Genomic DNA, 17,673 nt, shown 5'->3' on the forward strand with positions numbered 1-17,673 from the left:
GTGAGTCTAAGACTGAAGAAGCTCTCTTGTAAATCTGTTTCTGGTTAATAAAGGAAGACTTTGGGGTCCATATCTTGCTGGTGTTACTCTCTTGGAATGCTGTGAGATCATTTCATTTTCTACATATGTTATTTTCAGCCATTAATAATAGCTTTTCGTAGAGTATTGTGAGCACAGGTATCTTGTTCACTTGCTGGGGTTTGGGTGATGTTAGGGTTTCTGAAGTAATGGCAGGTATCTCCATTGCTGTTTGAGATCTAGCAGCATTTTTGCCCTCTTTGTTGACGGTTGTTTTGAGCTGTGCAGAAAACATTTTCTGAAGGAAATTTGTGGGCGTTCGGGGAAGTTCTCGGCTGAACCAGCCAACTCCCGCAAGCATTTTTTTTGCTGAGCCCAGTTGGACTTGATCCTGGGTCTATCATTCGGTTTATTTTTCTAAGTTTGCATGAGAGATTTTCTGAAGTTCTTCACAGTGACGATCTGAAATTTCTGTTCTTTAAAATGTTTTCCGTGCTTATTGCTGAATCTGGCTGTTAAGGGGCCAAATCTGTAAATTAATTAGCTGATCTAGGGTTTTAATTTTTGCTTTATGCAGTTTTTTTATTAGGGTTTAGGGTTTTTTTTTTTGGTTTCATTTTAGCACATTCATCTTTTCAAAGTTTTTTTTTTTTTTTTTTTTTATCGCTGGATATCGTTTTGGTCATGTGATTTAGCTGATGATAGATGGTTGCTGTCCATGGTCCATGTTCCTATATCATTTAACAAGTAATCGTTTCTAGTATCTACATCAATCTCTTAAGGCACTGGTCTGCTCAATTAATCAAATCCATCGAGTGCATTTTTATATCGTATCTCGTGTCTCCCAACCAACTGGTCGACAGTTGGTCTCACCATCTCACAGGGTCTACCCCCCTTAGCCGCGGGAGACGGGCTTAAACGGAGGGATTGGGGATCAGAGTGACAGCCCCCGGCAACGGCGCCAAAAAATGTTGTCGCGCGGATTGACACGACAACGCTCAGAATAAACTTAAACCAAATGTCTAACTAAAATAAAAATTTAATTAAAATCTAAAAAACTAAGACATTAAAATCTAAAATAACAAAGCCTAAGCTAAATATATAAAAAAAATCTAAAAAATTATAAAACTCTAAAGATCATAAAAAAATCTAAAGATTATAAAACTAAGGACTAAAATTAAAATCTATTTTAAAACAAAACTATACAAAATTTAAGAACCGACGGATAAACCAACGCTGAAAGCCAAAACATGATTTCAAATTTTTTTATTTAAATAAAACCTAAATTCAAAATCGTAAAAAAAAAAAAAAAACTAAATAAAAACCTAAGCTATACCCACGTTACCTCTGCGTATCAAAATTGATCTACGCCTATCCCTCAGCACATCGAATCGTTCTTGGTAATGCTTTAGGGTTTTACCTGGCAATCGATATCCAACCTTCTCAGATAACCCTACGCCGTCAAAGGATTTACGCTGCTCTCCTGTGCGATTTTTGTTTCCAGATTTGCGGCTTCAGCATCCGAGGGCGGAAAGAATTGAATTGGATCCTCTAATACTGACTACGTTAACAATGGAATTCCCGACCTGACTGATATCGCTTGATCATGCGGAGCTTTAATGTTTCCTTTTGATGGCGGTAAGATCTGAACGCTGCAATAAAGACTTCGATTTCCTCGGACTGGCGTTAAATGATTCACATCGAATGCCTTTCTTACGCAGTCATATCAATACCATGATTTATGCATATGTGCACAGTCGGCGGCCACAATGAATCGATCTGCAGCAGAATGCTTCACGCCAGAGAGTTTTCAAGCGGCCTAGCTCACACGCAGGCATACCCACAAGCAGAGAAAGAAAATCGATGCCTTATTTCCTTTTGGAAAGCCGCCAGAAAGAAAAAATTTACCCAGAAAACACAGTGACATTGAAACGCTTTGCCAAGAAGACCTCAGGGCGTGCGTTCAGGCATCCAGACGGCGGCACGAAAATTCCACTGCGCGTAAGACTCTGGCTGAGGAATCCGGTGTTGAAAGATCTCTCCAGTAAACTGATTGACAGCCGATGCTGGAGCTCCCACTGTTAACGTTTTGATACTTCCAGCACAATGCAGCGAAGGGGTTTGACAGCGGATTTTGAAAACTGATATTTCTCTGATCGAAATTTAATTAAGGTTTCAATGTCTGTGCCTCACCCTCTCACAGATTTGATAAGGGTCGATTTCGGAAGGCGGAGCTCAGACTTTTGCCGGGAAAAGGAAACGCCGCAACCACTGATTAATTGATTAATACCGCAGACACGCAGAACCCCAGATATCCCTGATAGTAATGCATTTAAGCTGGTCTTTTACCACTTAAATCCACTGATCTCGAAATGTAGAGCTTTGTCTCTGCAAGAGAAAAAAAAAAAAAAAACAAAACCCTAATAAAAAAAAACTGCATAAAGCAAGAATTTGAAACCCTAAATCAGAGAAAATTTAAACCCTAAAAAAAAAAAAAAAAGCTGATTAAATATAAAAATTTTGTGGAAATTTTTTTTGATCCAGTTATTTTCGGAAATTGTCATATTTTTCATGCTGAGATCTAAATTTTCAGGTCGAGATGCGAAATTGATATCTGGTTAATGGTTTATGATTCATGGTGGTTTAAAGCATTCATCTTTATCTTTTCGAAATTCTCAGTTGTTGGATATCGTTTTTCATCATTCTAAGAGCATTGTGATTTAGCTGATGATAGATGATTCCTGTTCATGGTCCATGTTTTTATATCATTTAACAAGTAATCGTTTTAACCTCAATCTCTTAAGGCACTGGTCTGCTAAGTTAATCAAATTTATCTGGTGTTTTTCATATCGTGTCTCGTGTCTCCCAACCAACTGGTCGACAGTTGGTCTCATCATCTCACAGGGACTACCCCCCTTAGCCGCGGGAGACAGGCTTAAACGGAGGGATCGAGGATCAGAGTGACAGCCCCCGGTCTGAGCGTTGTCGTGCCAATCCGCGCGACAACATTTTTTGGCGCCGTTGCCGGGGACGGAGTTTTTTCTGTTCCTGGATTTTCATCGACATTCATCTTCTCATCTTCTCATCTCTCATTTGAGCTGGCAGATTCAATATTTTGGCATCTTTTCATCCCATATCAGCAGCATCTCTTGGGTTTGTTTCTTGTTTGGGTGGCGACTCCATTTTCTTATTTTTCCCAGACAAGAAGCCTACCGCATATCTGTTTGTTGATTGCTTCTCGGATCTTAGAATCAGATTTATTGTTCAAGTGGCGACTCCACTTCTTTCATCTTTTGATTTTCTTGAGCAAAGATCTAGTTCTATCATCCCTTATTGTTCATCATGGATTATTCATGTAAACCATGTCGTTTTATTCATCGTCTCCATGATTTTCCGGAGGAGGCCCTTCCTGAATTACCTATTTTTTCAGATGGTGATCCAATCGCTGCTAAAAGGCATATTGACTTGTTTATTCGCATCATGATCATATATTGCAGATCCCCTCAGTTTAATCATGACGATATCAAAATGCGTCTATTTGTCCTTTCTTTAGAAGATGATGCTTTGAATTGGTTTAACAGTTTTCCTAAGGATTCTTTCACTTCTTTGGTTGATATTATCAATGCTTTTGAAGATAGATATTGTTATCCGAACAGCTTGCCTTCTACCTCTAAAATTGTTGAACAGAAAGAAAGTAATTCCGCTGTTGAAGAAAGATTTCAAAGTCAGAATGTGTCATCAACCGAAAATACTGCAGATCAAGTTCATGATAATGAAAAATCAGGGGCAAATGACAATGAAAGGGAAGAGCAAAAGAAAATTTTATTAGATCTAATGATGCTGGTGAGAAATATGGAAAACAATCAAACTAATTATGTCAATGATGTGAAAACTTTATGCACTCATCTGGAAAAACGTATTAGGGAGATTGAGGTCACGCAAAGTCACCATGCTAAAGAAATTGAGGCCATAAAAACTAAATATGAAACAGAAATTGGAAACATGCATAGCAAGATGTCAGTCTTAGAGGAAAATATGGTGACCATGAAAGCTGATTATGATAGGGAAATTGACTCTATGCAAAATAAGTTATTCACTATGGATGAGGAAATGACTATCATGACATTCAATCATAACAATCAGTTGGCTGACATGCAAGCAAATCACAGAGAAGAAATAAATTCCATACAGCACTGCTTGATGAACATAAAGGAAGGAAATGTTAAAGTAATAAAAGACATGCAAGAATACCATGCCAGACAAATCAATGATATAAAGGTTAAACACTCTAGACAGATGGATGCCATTAGAATGCAGGTTCAAAGGTTTCAGCAATTGGAAAATGAGAGAAACCAGGGAACATCAACAGATCAGGAGCCTTCTCATTTGTTGCAACAAGATTCATCTTATTATTGGGAGGCTGTTGATTCGATTGAAAGATGGTTGATTGAGGGTGATCCAGACAGACTTAAGAATGATAAAGATCAGATGCAAGATGAAGAAAGACATAGCACGCATATCTTACATACTTCATCTGATAGCTTTGAAACAGAAAGTACCAGGTCATCAGTAATTCAACCAGCCAGAAAGAAGAAGCGCAAGAGAAAGAAGATAAGACGAAGATTTGATACATCAGACGGCCGTGAGCAGCTTGATTTTCGGATAGGAAAAAGTCCTACCATATGCAAAATTGGACATGGCACATCCGACAAGCAGCCCACAGATTTGCCTGAAAGCAGGCAAATGCTCAGTATGCACTATATTGAACACATCTGATGCCGTAGGGCATCCTTTGTATCATATTCCTAACCCTACTCCTTGTTTTTTCCGCATTTTTATTTCTACTTTAAATAGTTAATAAATTAAGAGCTTTTATCTTTCCTGTGCTTAATGTATATGATGATTTTTTTTGGATGGACGCTACTTATTTTTGTGTTGTATGGATGCAGATTCTGGATTCTCACATTCCTGCAAGCAGCAACGTGTCCCTAAGTAGAGCCAGATGTTGACCTCTACTGGTCAACTACCCATGCAGTGCACCCCGTTTTTCTTGACAGAAAGGAGCAGCACCTGATCAGCATGTCTGTGCCATCCTGCCATCATCAGCAAATTGATCATTTTGATTGTAAACCCAGTCTGCATGTATGAATTGTAAATAATCTAAGCAGATCAGAGTCATGTATGTAAAATTGCCTAGGTGGACCTAACTTTCTAGTGGTAATCTACGTCCCGGAAGGTTTTTCGTCTCACCGATCCACGGATCGGCAGAGTTTTCCTTCAAACCTGACCCCAAAGCCGGGATGGATTTTGTCATTAGAACTTTAGGAGAATCCTAGTGTGTTGATCTGCTAGATTATCGTTGTGTCGCAGAGCTGGGTGTTTTGTGAGGGTCTGTATTAAATGGGTTTGTCCCTTAAGATGTAATTTTGTAAAAGTCATGATGTAATGTGTCCTGAGGGTCGAGAAATGTTTTAAATCCCCTCATGAGTCCTAAGTCCTAGGTCCTAAGTGATGTTTCCGAAGGTTTAGTTCAGTGATCCATTTTAAAATGAATTAAAAAAATTAAAAAATGAATAAAAATAATAAAATAATGAAAAATAATAAAAAAATTAAAAAATCAAGCAAAAACCCTAACTAATAAAATAATAATATTTTAAGTTAATAAATCGACGGATGAGATCAAGAGATGTCTTGATCCTCATCAACGGTCGAGATCATTTCTACATGGATCACTTGAACTAGCCGTTAGGATCATTTCCTTTATATAGGGTCTTAGGGAGTCATTTGAGATCATTCGATCTGTGAGTCTAAGACTGAAGAAGCTCTCTTGTAAATCTGTTTCTGGTTAATAAAGGAAGACTTTGGGGTCCATATCTTGCTGGTGTTACTCTCTTGGAATGCTGTGAGATCATTTCATTTTCTACATATGTTATTTTCAGCCATTAATAATAGCTTTTCGTAGAGTATTGTGAGCACAGGTATCTTGTTCACTTGCTGGGGTTTGGGTGATGTTAGGGTTTCTGAAGTAATGGCAGGTATCTCCATTGCTGTTTGAGATCTAGCAGCATTTTTGCCCTCTTTGTTGACGGTTGTTTTGAGCTGTGCAGAAAACATTTTCTGAAGGAAATTTGTGGGCGTTCGGGGAAGTTCTCGGCTGAACCAGCCAACTCCCGCAAGCATTTTTTTTGCTGAGCCCAGTTGGACTTGATCCTGGGTCTATCATTCGGTTTATTTTTCTAAGTTTGCATGAGAGATTTTCTGAAGTTCTTCACAGTGACGATCTGAAATTTCTGTTCTTTAAAATGTTTTCCGTGCTTATTGCTGAATCTGGCTGTTAAGGGGCCAAATCTGTAAATTAATTAGCTGATCTAGGGTTTTAATTTTTGCTTTATGCAGTTTTTTTATTAGGGTTTAGGGTTTTTTTTTTTGGTTTCATTTTAGCACATTCATCTTTTCAAAGTTTTTTTTTTTTTTTTTTTATCGCTGGATATCGTTTTGGTCATGTGATTTAGCTGATGATAGATGGTTGCTGTCCATGGTCCATGTTCCTATATCATTTAACAAGTAATCGTTTCTAGTATCTACATCAATCTCTTAAGGCACTGGTCTGCTCAATTAATCAAATCCATCGAGTGCATTTTTATATCGTATCTCGTGTCTCCCAACCAACTGGTCGACAGTTGGTCTCACCATCTCACAGGGTCTACCCCCCTTAGCCGCGGGAGACGGGCTTAAACGGAGGGATTGGGGATCAGAGTGACAGCCCCCGGCAACGGCGCCAAAAAATGTTGTCGCGCGGATTGACACGACAACGCTCAGAATAAACTTAAACCAAATGTCTAACTAAAATAAAAATTTAATTAAAATCTAAAAAACTAAGACATTAAAATCTAAAATAACAAAGCCTAAGCTAAATATATAAAAAAAATCTAAAAAATTATAAAACTCTAAAGATCATAAAAAAATCTAAAGATTATAAAACTAAGGACTAAAATTAAAATCTATTTTAAAACAAAACTATACAAAATTTAAGAACCGACGGATAAACCAACGCTGAAAGCCAAAACATGATTTCAAATTTTTTTATTTAAATAAAACCTAAATTCAAAATCGTAAAAAAAAAAAAAAAACTAAATAAAAACCTAAGCTATACCCACGTTACCTCTGCGTATCAAAATTGATCTACGCCTATCCCTCAGCACATCGAATCGTTCTTGGTAATGCTTTAGGGTTTTACCTGGCAATCGATATCCAACCTTCTCAGATAACCCTACGCCGTCAAAGGATTTACGCTGCTCTCCTGTGCGATTTTTGTTTCCAGATTTGCGGCTTCAGCATCCGAGGGCGGAAAGAATTGAATTGGATCCTCTAATACTGACTGCGTTAACAATGGAATTCCCGACCTGACTGATATCGCTTGATCATGCGGAGCTTTAATGTTTCCTTTTGATGGCGGTAAGATCTGAACGCTGCAATAAAGACTTCGATTTCCTCGGACTGGCGTTAAATGATTCACATCGAATGCCTTTCTTACGCAGTCATATCAATACCATGATTTATGCATATGTGCACAGTCGGCGGCCACAATGAATCGATCTGCAGCAGAATGCTTCACGCCAGAGAGTTTTCAAGCGGCCTAGCTCACACGCAGGCATACCCACAAGCAGAGAAAGAAAATCGATGCCTTATTTCCTTTTGGAAAGCCGCCAGAAAGAAAAAATTTACCCAGAAAACACAGTGACATTGAAACGCTTTGCCAAGAAGACCTCAGGGCGTGCGTTCAGGCATCCAGACGGCGGCACGAAAATTCCACTGCGCGTAAGACTCTGGCTGAGGAATCCGGCGTTGAAAGATCTCTCCAGTAAACTGATTGACAGCCGATGCTGGAGCTCCCACTGTTAACGTTTTGATACTTCCAGCACAATGCAGCGAAGGGGTTTGACAGCGGATTTTGAAAACTGATATTTCTCTGATCGAAATTTAATTAAGGTTTCAATGTCTGTGCCTCACCCTCTCACAGATTTGATAAGGGTCGATTTCGGAAGGCGGAGCTCAGACTTTTGCCGGGAAAAGGAAACGCCGCAACCACTGATTAATTGATTAATACCGCAGACACGCAGAACCCCAGATATCCCTGACAGTAATGCATTTAAGCTGGTCTTTTACCACTTAAATCCACTGATCTCGAAATGTAGAGCTTTGTCTCTGCAAGAGAAAAAAAAAAAAAAACAAAACCCTAATAAAAAAAAACTGCATAAAGCAAGAATTTGAAACCCTAAATCAGAGAAAATTTAAACCCTAAAAAAAAAAAAAAAAAAAAAAAAGCTGATTAAATATAAAAAATTTGTGGAAATTTTTTTTGATCCAGTTATTTTCGGAAATTGTCATATTTTTCATGCTGAGATCTAAATTTTCAGGTCGAGATGCGAAATTGATATCTGGTTAATGGTTTATGATTCATGGTGGTTTAAAGCATTCATCTTTATCTTTTCGAAATTCTCAGTTGCTGGATATCGTTTTTCATCATTCTAAGAGCATTGTGATTTAGCTGATGATAGATGATTCCTGTTCATGGTCCATGTTTTTATATCATTTAACAAGTAATCGTTTTAACCTCAATCTCTTAAGGCACTGGTCTGCTAAGTTAATCAAATTTATCTGGTGTTTTTCATATCGTGTCTCGTGTCTCCCAACCAACTGGTCGACAGTTGGTCTCATCATCTCACAGGGACTACCCCCCTTAGCCGCGGGAGACAGGCTTAAACGGAGGGATCGGGGATCAGAGTGACAGCCCCCGGTCTGAGCGTTGTCGTGCCAATCCGCGCGACAACATTTTTTGGCGCCGTTGCCGGGGACGGAGTTTTTTCTGTTCCTGGATTTTCATCGACATTCATCTTCTCATCTTCTCATCTCTCATTTGAGCTGGCAGATTCAATATTTTGGCATCTTTTCATCCCATATCAGCAGCATCTCTTGGGTTTGTTTCTTGTTTGGGTGGCGACTCCATTTTCTTATTTTTCCCAGACAAGAAGCCTACCGCATATCTGTTTGTTGATTGCTTCTCGGATCTTAGAATCAGATTTATTGTTCAAGTGGCGACTCCACTTCTTTCATCTTTTGATTTTCTTGAGCAAAGATCTAGTTCTATCATCCCTTATTGTTCATCATGGATTATTCATGTAAACCATGTCGTTTTATTCATCGTCTCCATGATTTTCCGGAGGAGGCCCTTCCTGAATTACCTATTTTTTCAGATGGTGATCCAATCGCTGCTAAAAGGCATATTGACTTGTTTATTCGCATCATGATCATATATTGCAGATCCCCTCAGTTTAATCATGACGATATCAAAATGCGTCTATTTGTCCTTTCTTTAGAAGATGATGCTTTGAATTGGTTTAACAGTTTTCCTAAGGATTCTTTCACTTCTTTGGTTGATATTATCAATGCTTTTGAAGATAGATATTGTTATCCGAACAGCTTGCCTTCTACCTCTAAAATTGTTGAACAGAAAGAAAGTAATTCCGCTGTTGAAGAAAGATTTCAAAGTCAGAATGTGTCATCAACCGAAAATACTGCAGATCAAGTTCATGATAATGAAAAATCAGGGGCAAATGACAATGAAAGGGAAGAGCAAAAGAAAATTTTATTAGATCTAATGATGCTGGTGAGAAATATGGAAAACAATCAAACTAATTATGTCAATGATGTGAAAACTTTATGCACTCATCTGGAAAAACGTATTAGGGAGATTGAGGTCACGCAAAGTCACCATGCTAAAGAAATTGAGGCCATAAAAACTAAATATGAAACAGAAATTGGAAACATGCATAGCAAGATGTCAGTCTTAGAGGAAAATATGGTGACCATGAAAGCTGATTATGATAGGGAAATTGACTCTATGCAAAATAAGTTATTCACTATGGATGAGGAAATGACTATCATGACATTCAATCATAACAATCAGTTGGCTGACATGCAAGCAAATCACAGAGAAGAAATAAATTCCATACAGCACTGCTTGATGAACATAAAGGAAGGAAATGTTAAAGTAATAAAAGACATGCAAGAATACCATGCCAGACAAATCAATGATATAAAGGTTAAACACTCTAGACAGATGGATGCCATTAGAATGCAGGTTCAAAGGTTTCAGCAATTGGAAAATGAGAGAAACCAGGGAACATCAACAGATCAGGAGCCTTCTCATTTGTTGCAACAAGATTCATCTTATTATTGGGAGGCTGTTGATTCGATTGAAAGATGGTTGATTGAGGGTGATCCAGACAGACTTAAGAATGATAAAGATCAGATGCAAGATGAAGAAAGACATAGCACGCATATCTTACATACTTCATCTGATAGCTTTGAAACAGAAAGTACCAGGTCATCAGTAATTCAACCAGCCAGAAAGAAGAAGCGCAAGAGAAAGAAGATAAGACGAAGATTTGATACATCAGACGGCCGTGAGCAGCTTGATTTTCGGATAGGAAAAAGTCCTACCATATGCAAAATTGGACATGGCACATCCGACAAGCAGCCCACAGATTTGCCTGAAAGCAGGCAAATGCTCAGTATGCACTATATTGAACACATCTGATGCCGTAGGGCATCCTTTGTATCATATTCCTAACCCTACTCCTTGTTTTTTCCGCATTTTTATTTCTACTTTAGATAGTTAATAAATTAAGAGCTTTTATCTTTCCTGTGCTTAATGTATATGATGATTTTTTTTGGATGGACGCTACTTATTTTTGTGTTGTATGGATGCAGATTCTGGATTCTCACATTCCTGCAAGCAGCAACGTGTCCCCAAGTAGAGCCAGATGTTGACCTCTACTGGTCAACTACCCATGCAGTGCACCCCGTTTTTCTTGACAGAAAGGAGCAGCACCTGATCAGCATGTCTGTGCCATCCTGCCATCATCAGCAAATTGATCATTTTGATTGTAAACCCAGTCTGCATGTATGAATTGTAAATAATCTAAGCAGATCAGAGTCATGTATGTAAAATTGCCTAGGTGGACCTAACTTTCTAGTGGTAATCTACGTCCCGGAAGGTTTTTCGTCTCACCGATCCACGGATCGGCAGAGTTTTCCTTCAAACCTGACCCCAAAGCCGGGATGGATTTTGTCATTAGAACTTTAGGAGAATCCTAGTGTGTTGATCTGCTAGATTATCGTTGTGTCGCAGAGCTGGGTGTTTTGTGAGGGTCTGTATTAAATGGGTTTGTCCCTTAAGATGTAATTTTGTAAAAGTCATGATGTAATGTGTCCTGAGGGTCGAGAAATGTTTTAAATCCCCTCATGAGTCCTAAGTCCTAGGTCCTAAGTGATGTTTCCGAAGGTTTAGTTCAGTGATCCATTTTAAAATGAATTAAAAAAATTAAAAAATGAATAAAAATAATAAAATAATGAAAAATAATAAAAAAATTAAAAAATCAAGCAAAAACCCTAACTAATAAAATAATAATATTTTAAGTTAATAAATCGACGGATGAGATCAAGAGATGTCTTGATCCTCATCAACGGTCGAGATCATTTCTACATGGATCACTTGAACTAGCCGTTAGGATCATTTCCTTTATATAGGGTCTTAGGGAGTCATTTGAGATCATTCGATCTGTGAGTCTAAGACTGAAGAAGCTCTCTTGTAAATCTGTTTCTGGTTAATAAAGGAAGACTTTGGGGTCCATATCTTGCTGGTGTTACTCTCTTGGAATGCTGTGAGATCATTTCATTTTCTACATATGTTATTTTCAGCCATTAATAATAGCTTTTCGTAGAGTATTGTGAGCACAGGTATCTTGTTCACTTGCTGGGGTTTGGGTGATGTTAGGGTTTCTGAAGTAATGGCAGGTATCTCCATTGCTGTTTGAGATCTAGCAGCATTTTTGCCCTCTTTGTTGACGGTTGTTTTGAGCTGTGCAGAAAACATTTTCTGAAGGAAATTTGTGGGCGTTCGGGGAAGTTCTCGGCTGAACCAGCCAACTCCCGCAAGCATTTTTTTTGCTGAGCCCAGTTGGACTTGATCCTGGGTCTATCATTCGGTTTATTTTTCTAAGTTTGCATGAGAGATTTTCTGAAGTTCTTCACAGTGACGATCTGAAATTTCTGTTCTTTAAAATGTTTTCCGTGCTTATTGCTGAATCTGGCTGTTAAGGGGCCAAATCTGTAAATTAATTAGCTGATCTAGGGTTTTAATTTTTGCTTTATGCAGTTTTTTTATTAGGGTTTAGGGTTTTTTTTTTTGGTTTCATTTTAGCACATTCATCTTTTCAAAGTTTTTTTTTTTTTTTTTTTTTTTTTTATCGCTGGATATCGTTTTGGTCATGTGATTTAGCTGATGATAGATGGTTGCTGTCCATGGTCCATGTTCCTATATCATTTAACAAGTAATCGTTTCTACATCAATCTCTTAAGGCACTGGTCTGCTCAATTAATCAAATCCATCGAGTGCATTTTTATATCGTATCTCGTGTCTCCCAACCAACTGGTCGACAGTTGGTCTCACCATCTCACAGGGTCTACCCCCCTTAGCCGCGGGAGACGGGCTTAAACGGAGGGATTGGGGATCAGAGTGACAGCCCCCGGTCTGAGCGTTGTCGTGTCAATCCGCGCGACAACAGGTCCTATAAAACAAATTACTTACTTGGGGCAACTTTCAGTCCAAAACTTGGCAAAGACCAAGCATGTGTTTTCTATGCAAGGAAGACTGAGATAGTCAAGCATCTATTTCCTGAATGTCCCTACTCAAGACAAGTGTGGAATGAAATTAAAATCCTAACCAAAGGAAAAGGAGTTTAGAAAGGGAACTTAGTGGAGGAAGCGCTGAAAGTTTAGAGAGAGGACAAAGAAGTAAATGAACATGAAGCTCTCCCAACAGTGACTTTATGGTCTATCTAGTGGGCCTGAAACTTGGGCATTTTTTAAGATCAGCAGATTTCTCACATTCAAAGTTTCCGTTGGGTTCGATACGCATACGATAGGCTGCCAAAAGTGTCAATAAAAAGGAAAATCAAAAAAGTTAAGGAGATAGAAATTGATAAATCAGTCACATGGGGATTTCTTTGATGGAGCATCTTAGGGCAACCTAGGGAACAGTGGGGCATGAGGTATTCTTTTTTCCCACTGCAATCATAGTATAGCCCTCTTATGCCATCTATGGCCCTCATGTTTCTGAGGAAAGTAGCAAAAGAAAGATAAGTGGATAGAGTTCAAGTGTATGGAGATTCCAAGCTAATAGTGGAATGGATGAAAGGAGAGTAACCAGAGCCCGTGAACTCAAGGAAAGTTCTTCTAACATTTCTTTATGTCATGTTTTCAGGGAACACAATGCTGTAGCTGCCAGTTTGGCCAAGAAGGCAGTGGAATCCATATGTGGACAGCGGAAGATGACAGAGACTGAAGAGGAAGAAGTTAGCAATCTTACTCCAAAGCAGATTCTATCTTAGGACGTCATCCCATACACCAGGTTAGAGACTGCATGTCTGAATTCCATTATTAATCTGTACACCACTTTTGGCTGCTCCTTAGTGAGCTCTAAACGTAGTTTTTGAACTGATGGGTAAATGCTTGGGTTTTCTAGGATATTGATGGAGTTTGCTGGGATTGAGTCTCCTTTTGGCATGTGTATGCCTACTATGCCTACCACTAGGATAATATGCAATGTTTCCTTAACTATTTGTAACTCTGAAATAAAAAGAAATATGACTTTTTCTTCAGATTCAAAGACAAAAATTTCTTGGATGTAGATAAACAAGATTCACTAGTTCCATGTGCAACAAGTGTTATGAGTTTTCTATTGGCTTCTCAGCATCTTCTGTTACTTATAGGAAATATTTATTCGAGGAAGGAAAATAGTAAATGCAAGCTAGCATGGTCACACATGGCACAACAATATCATAGTTTTGTAGCAAATATCAGGTGCATTCAAAAATTTCCTTGGACAATAAATTAAGCATTTTGCCTCTTGAAGAGACATTGTGTTGTTCAGTTTATAATCTTGCCATCACCTGACATGCTTCCATGGAAATTTAAAGTTTAAACAGCATAAGTGTTACAGGCCTGAAAACATAAACTATACACTTGGAAATAAAACCAAAGAAAACAGCAAAAGTCAGGTACCTACATGGTTCCATATTTGAAAGGCATTCAGCTGATCCACACAGAATTTCACCATATGCATGATAGGACATCACATAAGCATTGCCATGCACTGTGAACATATCAAGCAGAACCAGATACGATATTAAAGGAAGTGAGATACGATAGTTTACAAGTGAAACAATTTGTTAAATTCATGAAACCACAGGTTGGATTTGGTAGGTTCATGAACTTAACGCCTCCAATCATTACAATGATTTTAGCAATAAAAGCAACTAATATATATCAAATTGTTAAAGATCACACTACAAAAGACGACAATAAGTGTCAAAAATGAGTCGTGGTTCTGTTTTAGAGTTTCAAACTTGTATAGTTTCACACTAGAAATTGTATCCCGTCCAGGCTTCATGAGCAAATACAAGTATTAATCTTCAATTCAATTCACTTTAAAGAAAGTGGTGCATTTTCTGTTCTCTGAATGGTTAAGCAGGTAGTGGAGCTGAGTTGTGTTTACACTGCCTGCAGTATACCCCAGAACAAGGGTTTGCATACTTAATAGAACTGTTCTCTGTTGTATGAACAAAAAGTATTCAAGTACTTGGTCCACTGCTCTTTGTTTTGGGTTTTATGAATCAACCAACAACTTTTTTTATAAAGAAAAACGTTTCTCACTTTAGATGGGTCGATGTTTACAACAACCTATTGAAAAAGTAGTAAGGGCATTTATCCAAATGCAGTAAGAATGGATGGAATATAAATTCATTCATTACAGCCACCATAATAAAGAAATAATCTAAGCCTTGGTGTCCAAAATCACAATCCTAAAATAATCTGATAGCCAGCAGAGCCATACTTCATAACATAGTATGGCCAAGGTCAACTAAATTTAAGGCATCAACAACACGGTGCATTTTCTGTTCTCTGAATGGTTAAGCAGGTAGTTGAGATGAGTTGTTTTTCGATTGAATGCAGTATACCCCAGAACAGGGGTTCGCGTACTTGATAGAACAGTTCTCTGTGGTATGAACAAAAAATAATCGAGTACATGGTCCACTGCTCTGTGTTTTTCATTGGTTAAATCAACCAACCACATTTTTTATAAAGAAAAAGATTTCTCACTTTAGATGGGTCGATGTTTACAACAGCCTATCGAAAAAATAGAAAAGGCATTTCTTCAAATGCAGTAAGAATATATGGATTATAAGTTCATTCATTACAGCCACCATAACCAAGAAATAATCTAAACCATGGTGTCCAAAATCACAATCCTAAAATAATCTGATAGCCAGCAGAGCCATATTTCATAACATAGTAAGACCGAGATCAACTAAATTTCAAGGCATCAATGCCTCCATTTGCTAATCCACTCACAGGGGTGTCGATAGACTGTCAAAAATTAGTGCTATAAGAACATATACCAATTTGACCTGGAATAAAAGTTTGAAAACATGAAAACTTTTCGATATTTATGGTCAATGTACTGTCAATCTCCATACAAATTCTGAAGGCACGCAAAGGCTATCGCTGTATTTGATAATGTATTTTTTTTATTTTGCATTGTCGAGGTTCAGGGTTCAAACATAACTCCTAACCTGTTAAGAAACCGTGTTCTAACCATGGCTACGAAATGTTCACACTGCCACTATTAACTGTACAATACCAAATAAGCTAAAAGTAGCCCTTCCGGTTTTGTTGTACACCTCCAGATCAACATCTCTTCCGACCAGCATCGGAGAGGTTGTGACTTGGAGGTAAAGGGGCCGGCAAATCGTAGCATCTGACCGCAAGACGAATGCATTCCATCCAGTGAAGAATCTCAGCATTTGGATCCTTCTCAACCAATGCAGATGACACAGTAATCTGCAATTGCTGGTTGTATATCGTAATCCGGCCCTGCACTCGCACTAACCTACCCAATTGTACCTGTTCAGCTTGTTTAAGTGTCATTGCAGCCATGGACTCCATCTGCAGCTTGTCAGTTTTTGAATAGTATCTATTAGTCATATGGTTTAGCCATAGAATACAAGGAACACAGCCACTGCCATCATCGAGCTCAAACTTGAGGAATTTGTCCTTTCTTTCCCTGCTAACAACCACCCCTACCATCTCAACATTCCTAACAGGCCTGCCCTTTCTCCAAAAGGGCTCAGAACCTCCTGTTGTACTGGGTTTCTGCAGAGACAGAAGATCAAATGACAGAAGCTTCACATGAGATAGACACATTGGATCCAGTCCCCATTCCCACATTGATTTCGCACCAGCCATCCTGAAGACCGGGACGCCCACATTCAAAGAACATTCGATTTCAAATTCTTTGGGGGTCTAGAATATTATGGGCGTTGGGTTTAGGAATTATGTGTTCCCATGCAGAGAATTAATCTTTGGCGTAAGCTGTACTAGCCACCTAAGTCCTCAGTGCCCGATGAAATTACTGTGTTGAAAGATTTGCTTCATTTAGTAGTACTGAGTTACTGTTTGGCAGAATGGCTTACCTCCGAAGGTAGCTGCTTGAATCCCTCATGGCAGGTCGAAAGACTTCGTTCGATACCGTTGCCACGGAGGAAGGGCGTTCAAAAGCAGCAAATTTCTGCCGTATGTGAAAGCAAAACTCCACGTCAAAATTATATTCCGAAGAAGAAAATAATAGAAAACATAAATGTTATATATACAGATATATTGAATTATTGAGATGAATGAACCCAAAATATTTATATAAAAAAGTTGTAGTACTATGTTCTCATCCTAATGCAACTAAAAGTAATAAAACAACTTTATATTGTGAATATTATTTTACATATGTATTCTAATTTTGCATTAATTTACACATTATGATCGCACTTCTATGTACATAGTTATAATAAAAGATAGTCACTATCAAAACATTTTTGTAAGATTTTCTATATTATAATCCATAATTACCATCAGATCCTATAATACTTGTCATATCATATTTTATCTATAGTACCAATCGTTGTTGTCTACCACAATACATGGTTGAGGATGAATTTTTGATAATAAAAAAATCAATTGTCGATGTAAAATAGATGCAAAAGGATATATTATCTTTAAACACGCTAAGATCATTGGTCTATTCAAAGCACTTGCAAGTTGCAAAATTCTCATTCACATCCCTGAAGGGTTACTCACACTTCATAAATATTTTGAAATATAGCTAGTTATAATATTATTAGGCCAGATTTAATTTAATTTGACAGTAAACTGCAGTACCCACTTGAAATCATTACAGAATAAAAATCCAACTAATTAGATTCCAGATAAATAAATTAAAATATTATTAAAAAATAATAAAATCTAATATATTAAAAAATATCAAACCCAAACTAATAGCCAATTAAACAAAAGTTGAAATGCATTATCCAGTAACCGCGTGGATAATAAGGTAGTAAAAGTAAGCATCACTTTAACTTCCATTCCAATAAGCAATTTAACTATTTTTTGTAATAATTATGTAGAGTTTTTCTCTCTTTTTTTTGGAGTTACGTGTTGAGATCTTCTTTTAATTTTTTTACTTTGTGATTTTATTTTCTT

General features: G+C 37.8%; 1 protein-coding gene across 9 annotated transcripts in view; it reads right to left on the reverse strand.

Annotated features, from left to right (window-relative positions):
• STN1 (Nucleic acid-binding, OB-fold-like protein) overlaps positions 1 to 16,761 on the reverse strand; it is a 153,917-nt gene extending 137,156 nt beyond the window's left edge. For 4 of the 9 annotated variants that reach the window (XM_089394284.1, XM_089394285.1, XM_089394282.1 and 1 more), the window contains exons 1-2: positions 15,717 to 16,760; positions 14,150 to 14,236 (exon numbers count right to left, since the gene is read on the reverse strand). In XM_089394284.1, the coding sequence (XP_089250410.1) occupies positions 15,832 to 16,389 (558 nt within the window). In that variant the 5' untranslated portion in view covers positions 16,390 to 16,760 and the 3' untranslated portion in view covers positions 14,150 to 14,236; positions 15,717 to 15,831. Of the gene's footprint in view, positions 1 to 14,021; positions 14,042 to 14,149; positions 14,237 to 15,716 lie in introns of those variants that run through there. The other 5 variants (XM_089394288.1, XM_089394289.1, XM_089394286.1 and 2 more) reach the window with 2 other exon arrangements.
• Between the last annotated feature and the right edge of the window lie 912 nt (positions 16,762 to 17,673).

Source organism: Pinus tabuliformis, chromosome 1_2, assembly GCF_031772625.1.
Source record: "Pinus tabuliformis cultivar Carrire ecotype Pingquan chromosome 1_2, CPIR1, whole genome shotgun sequence".
Lineage (NCBI taxonomy): Eukaryota > Viridiplantae > Streptophyta > Pinopsida > Pinales > Pinaceae > Pinus > Pinus tabuliformis.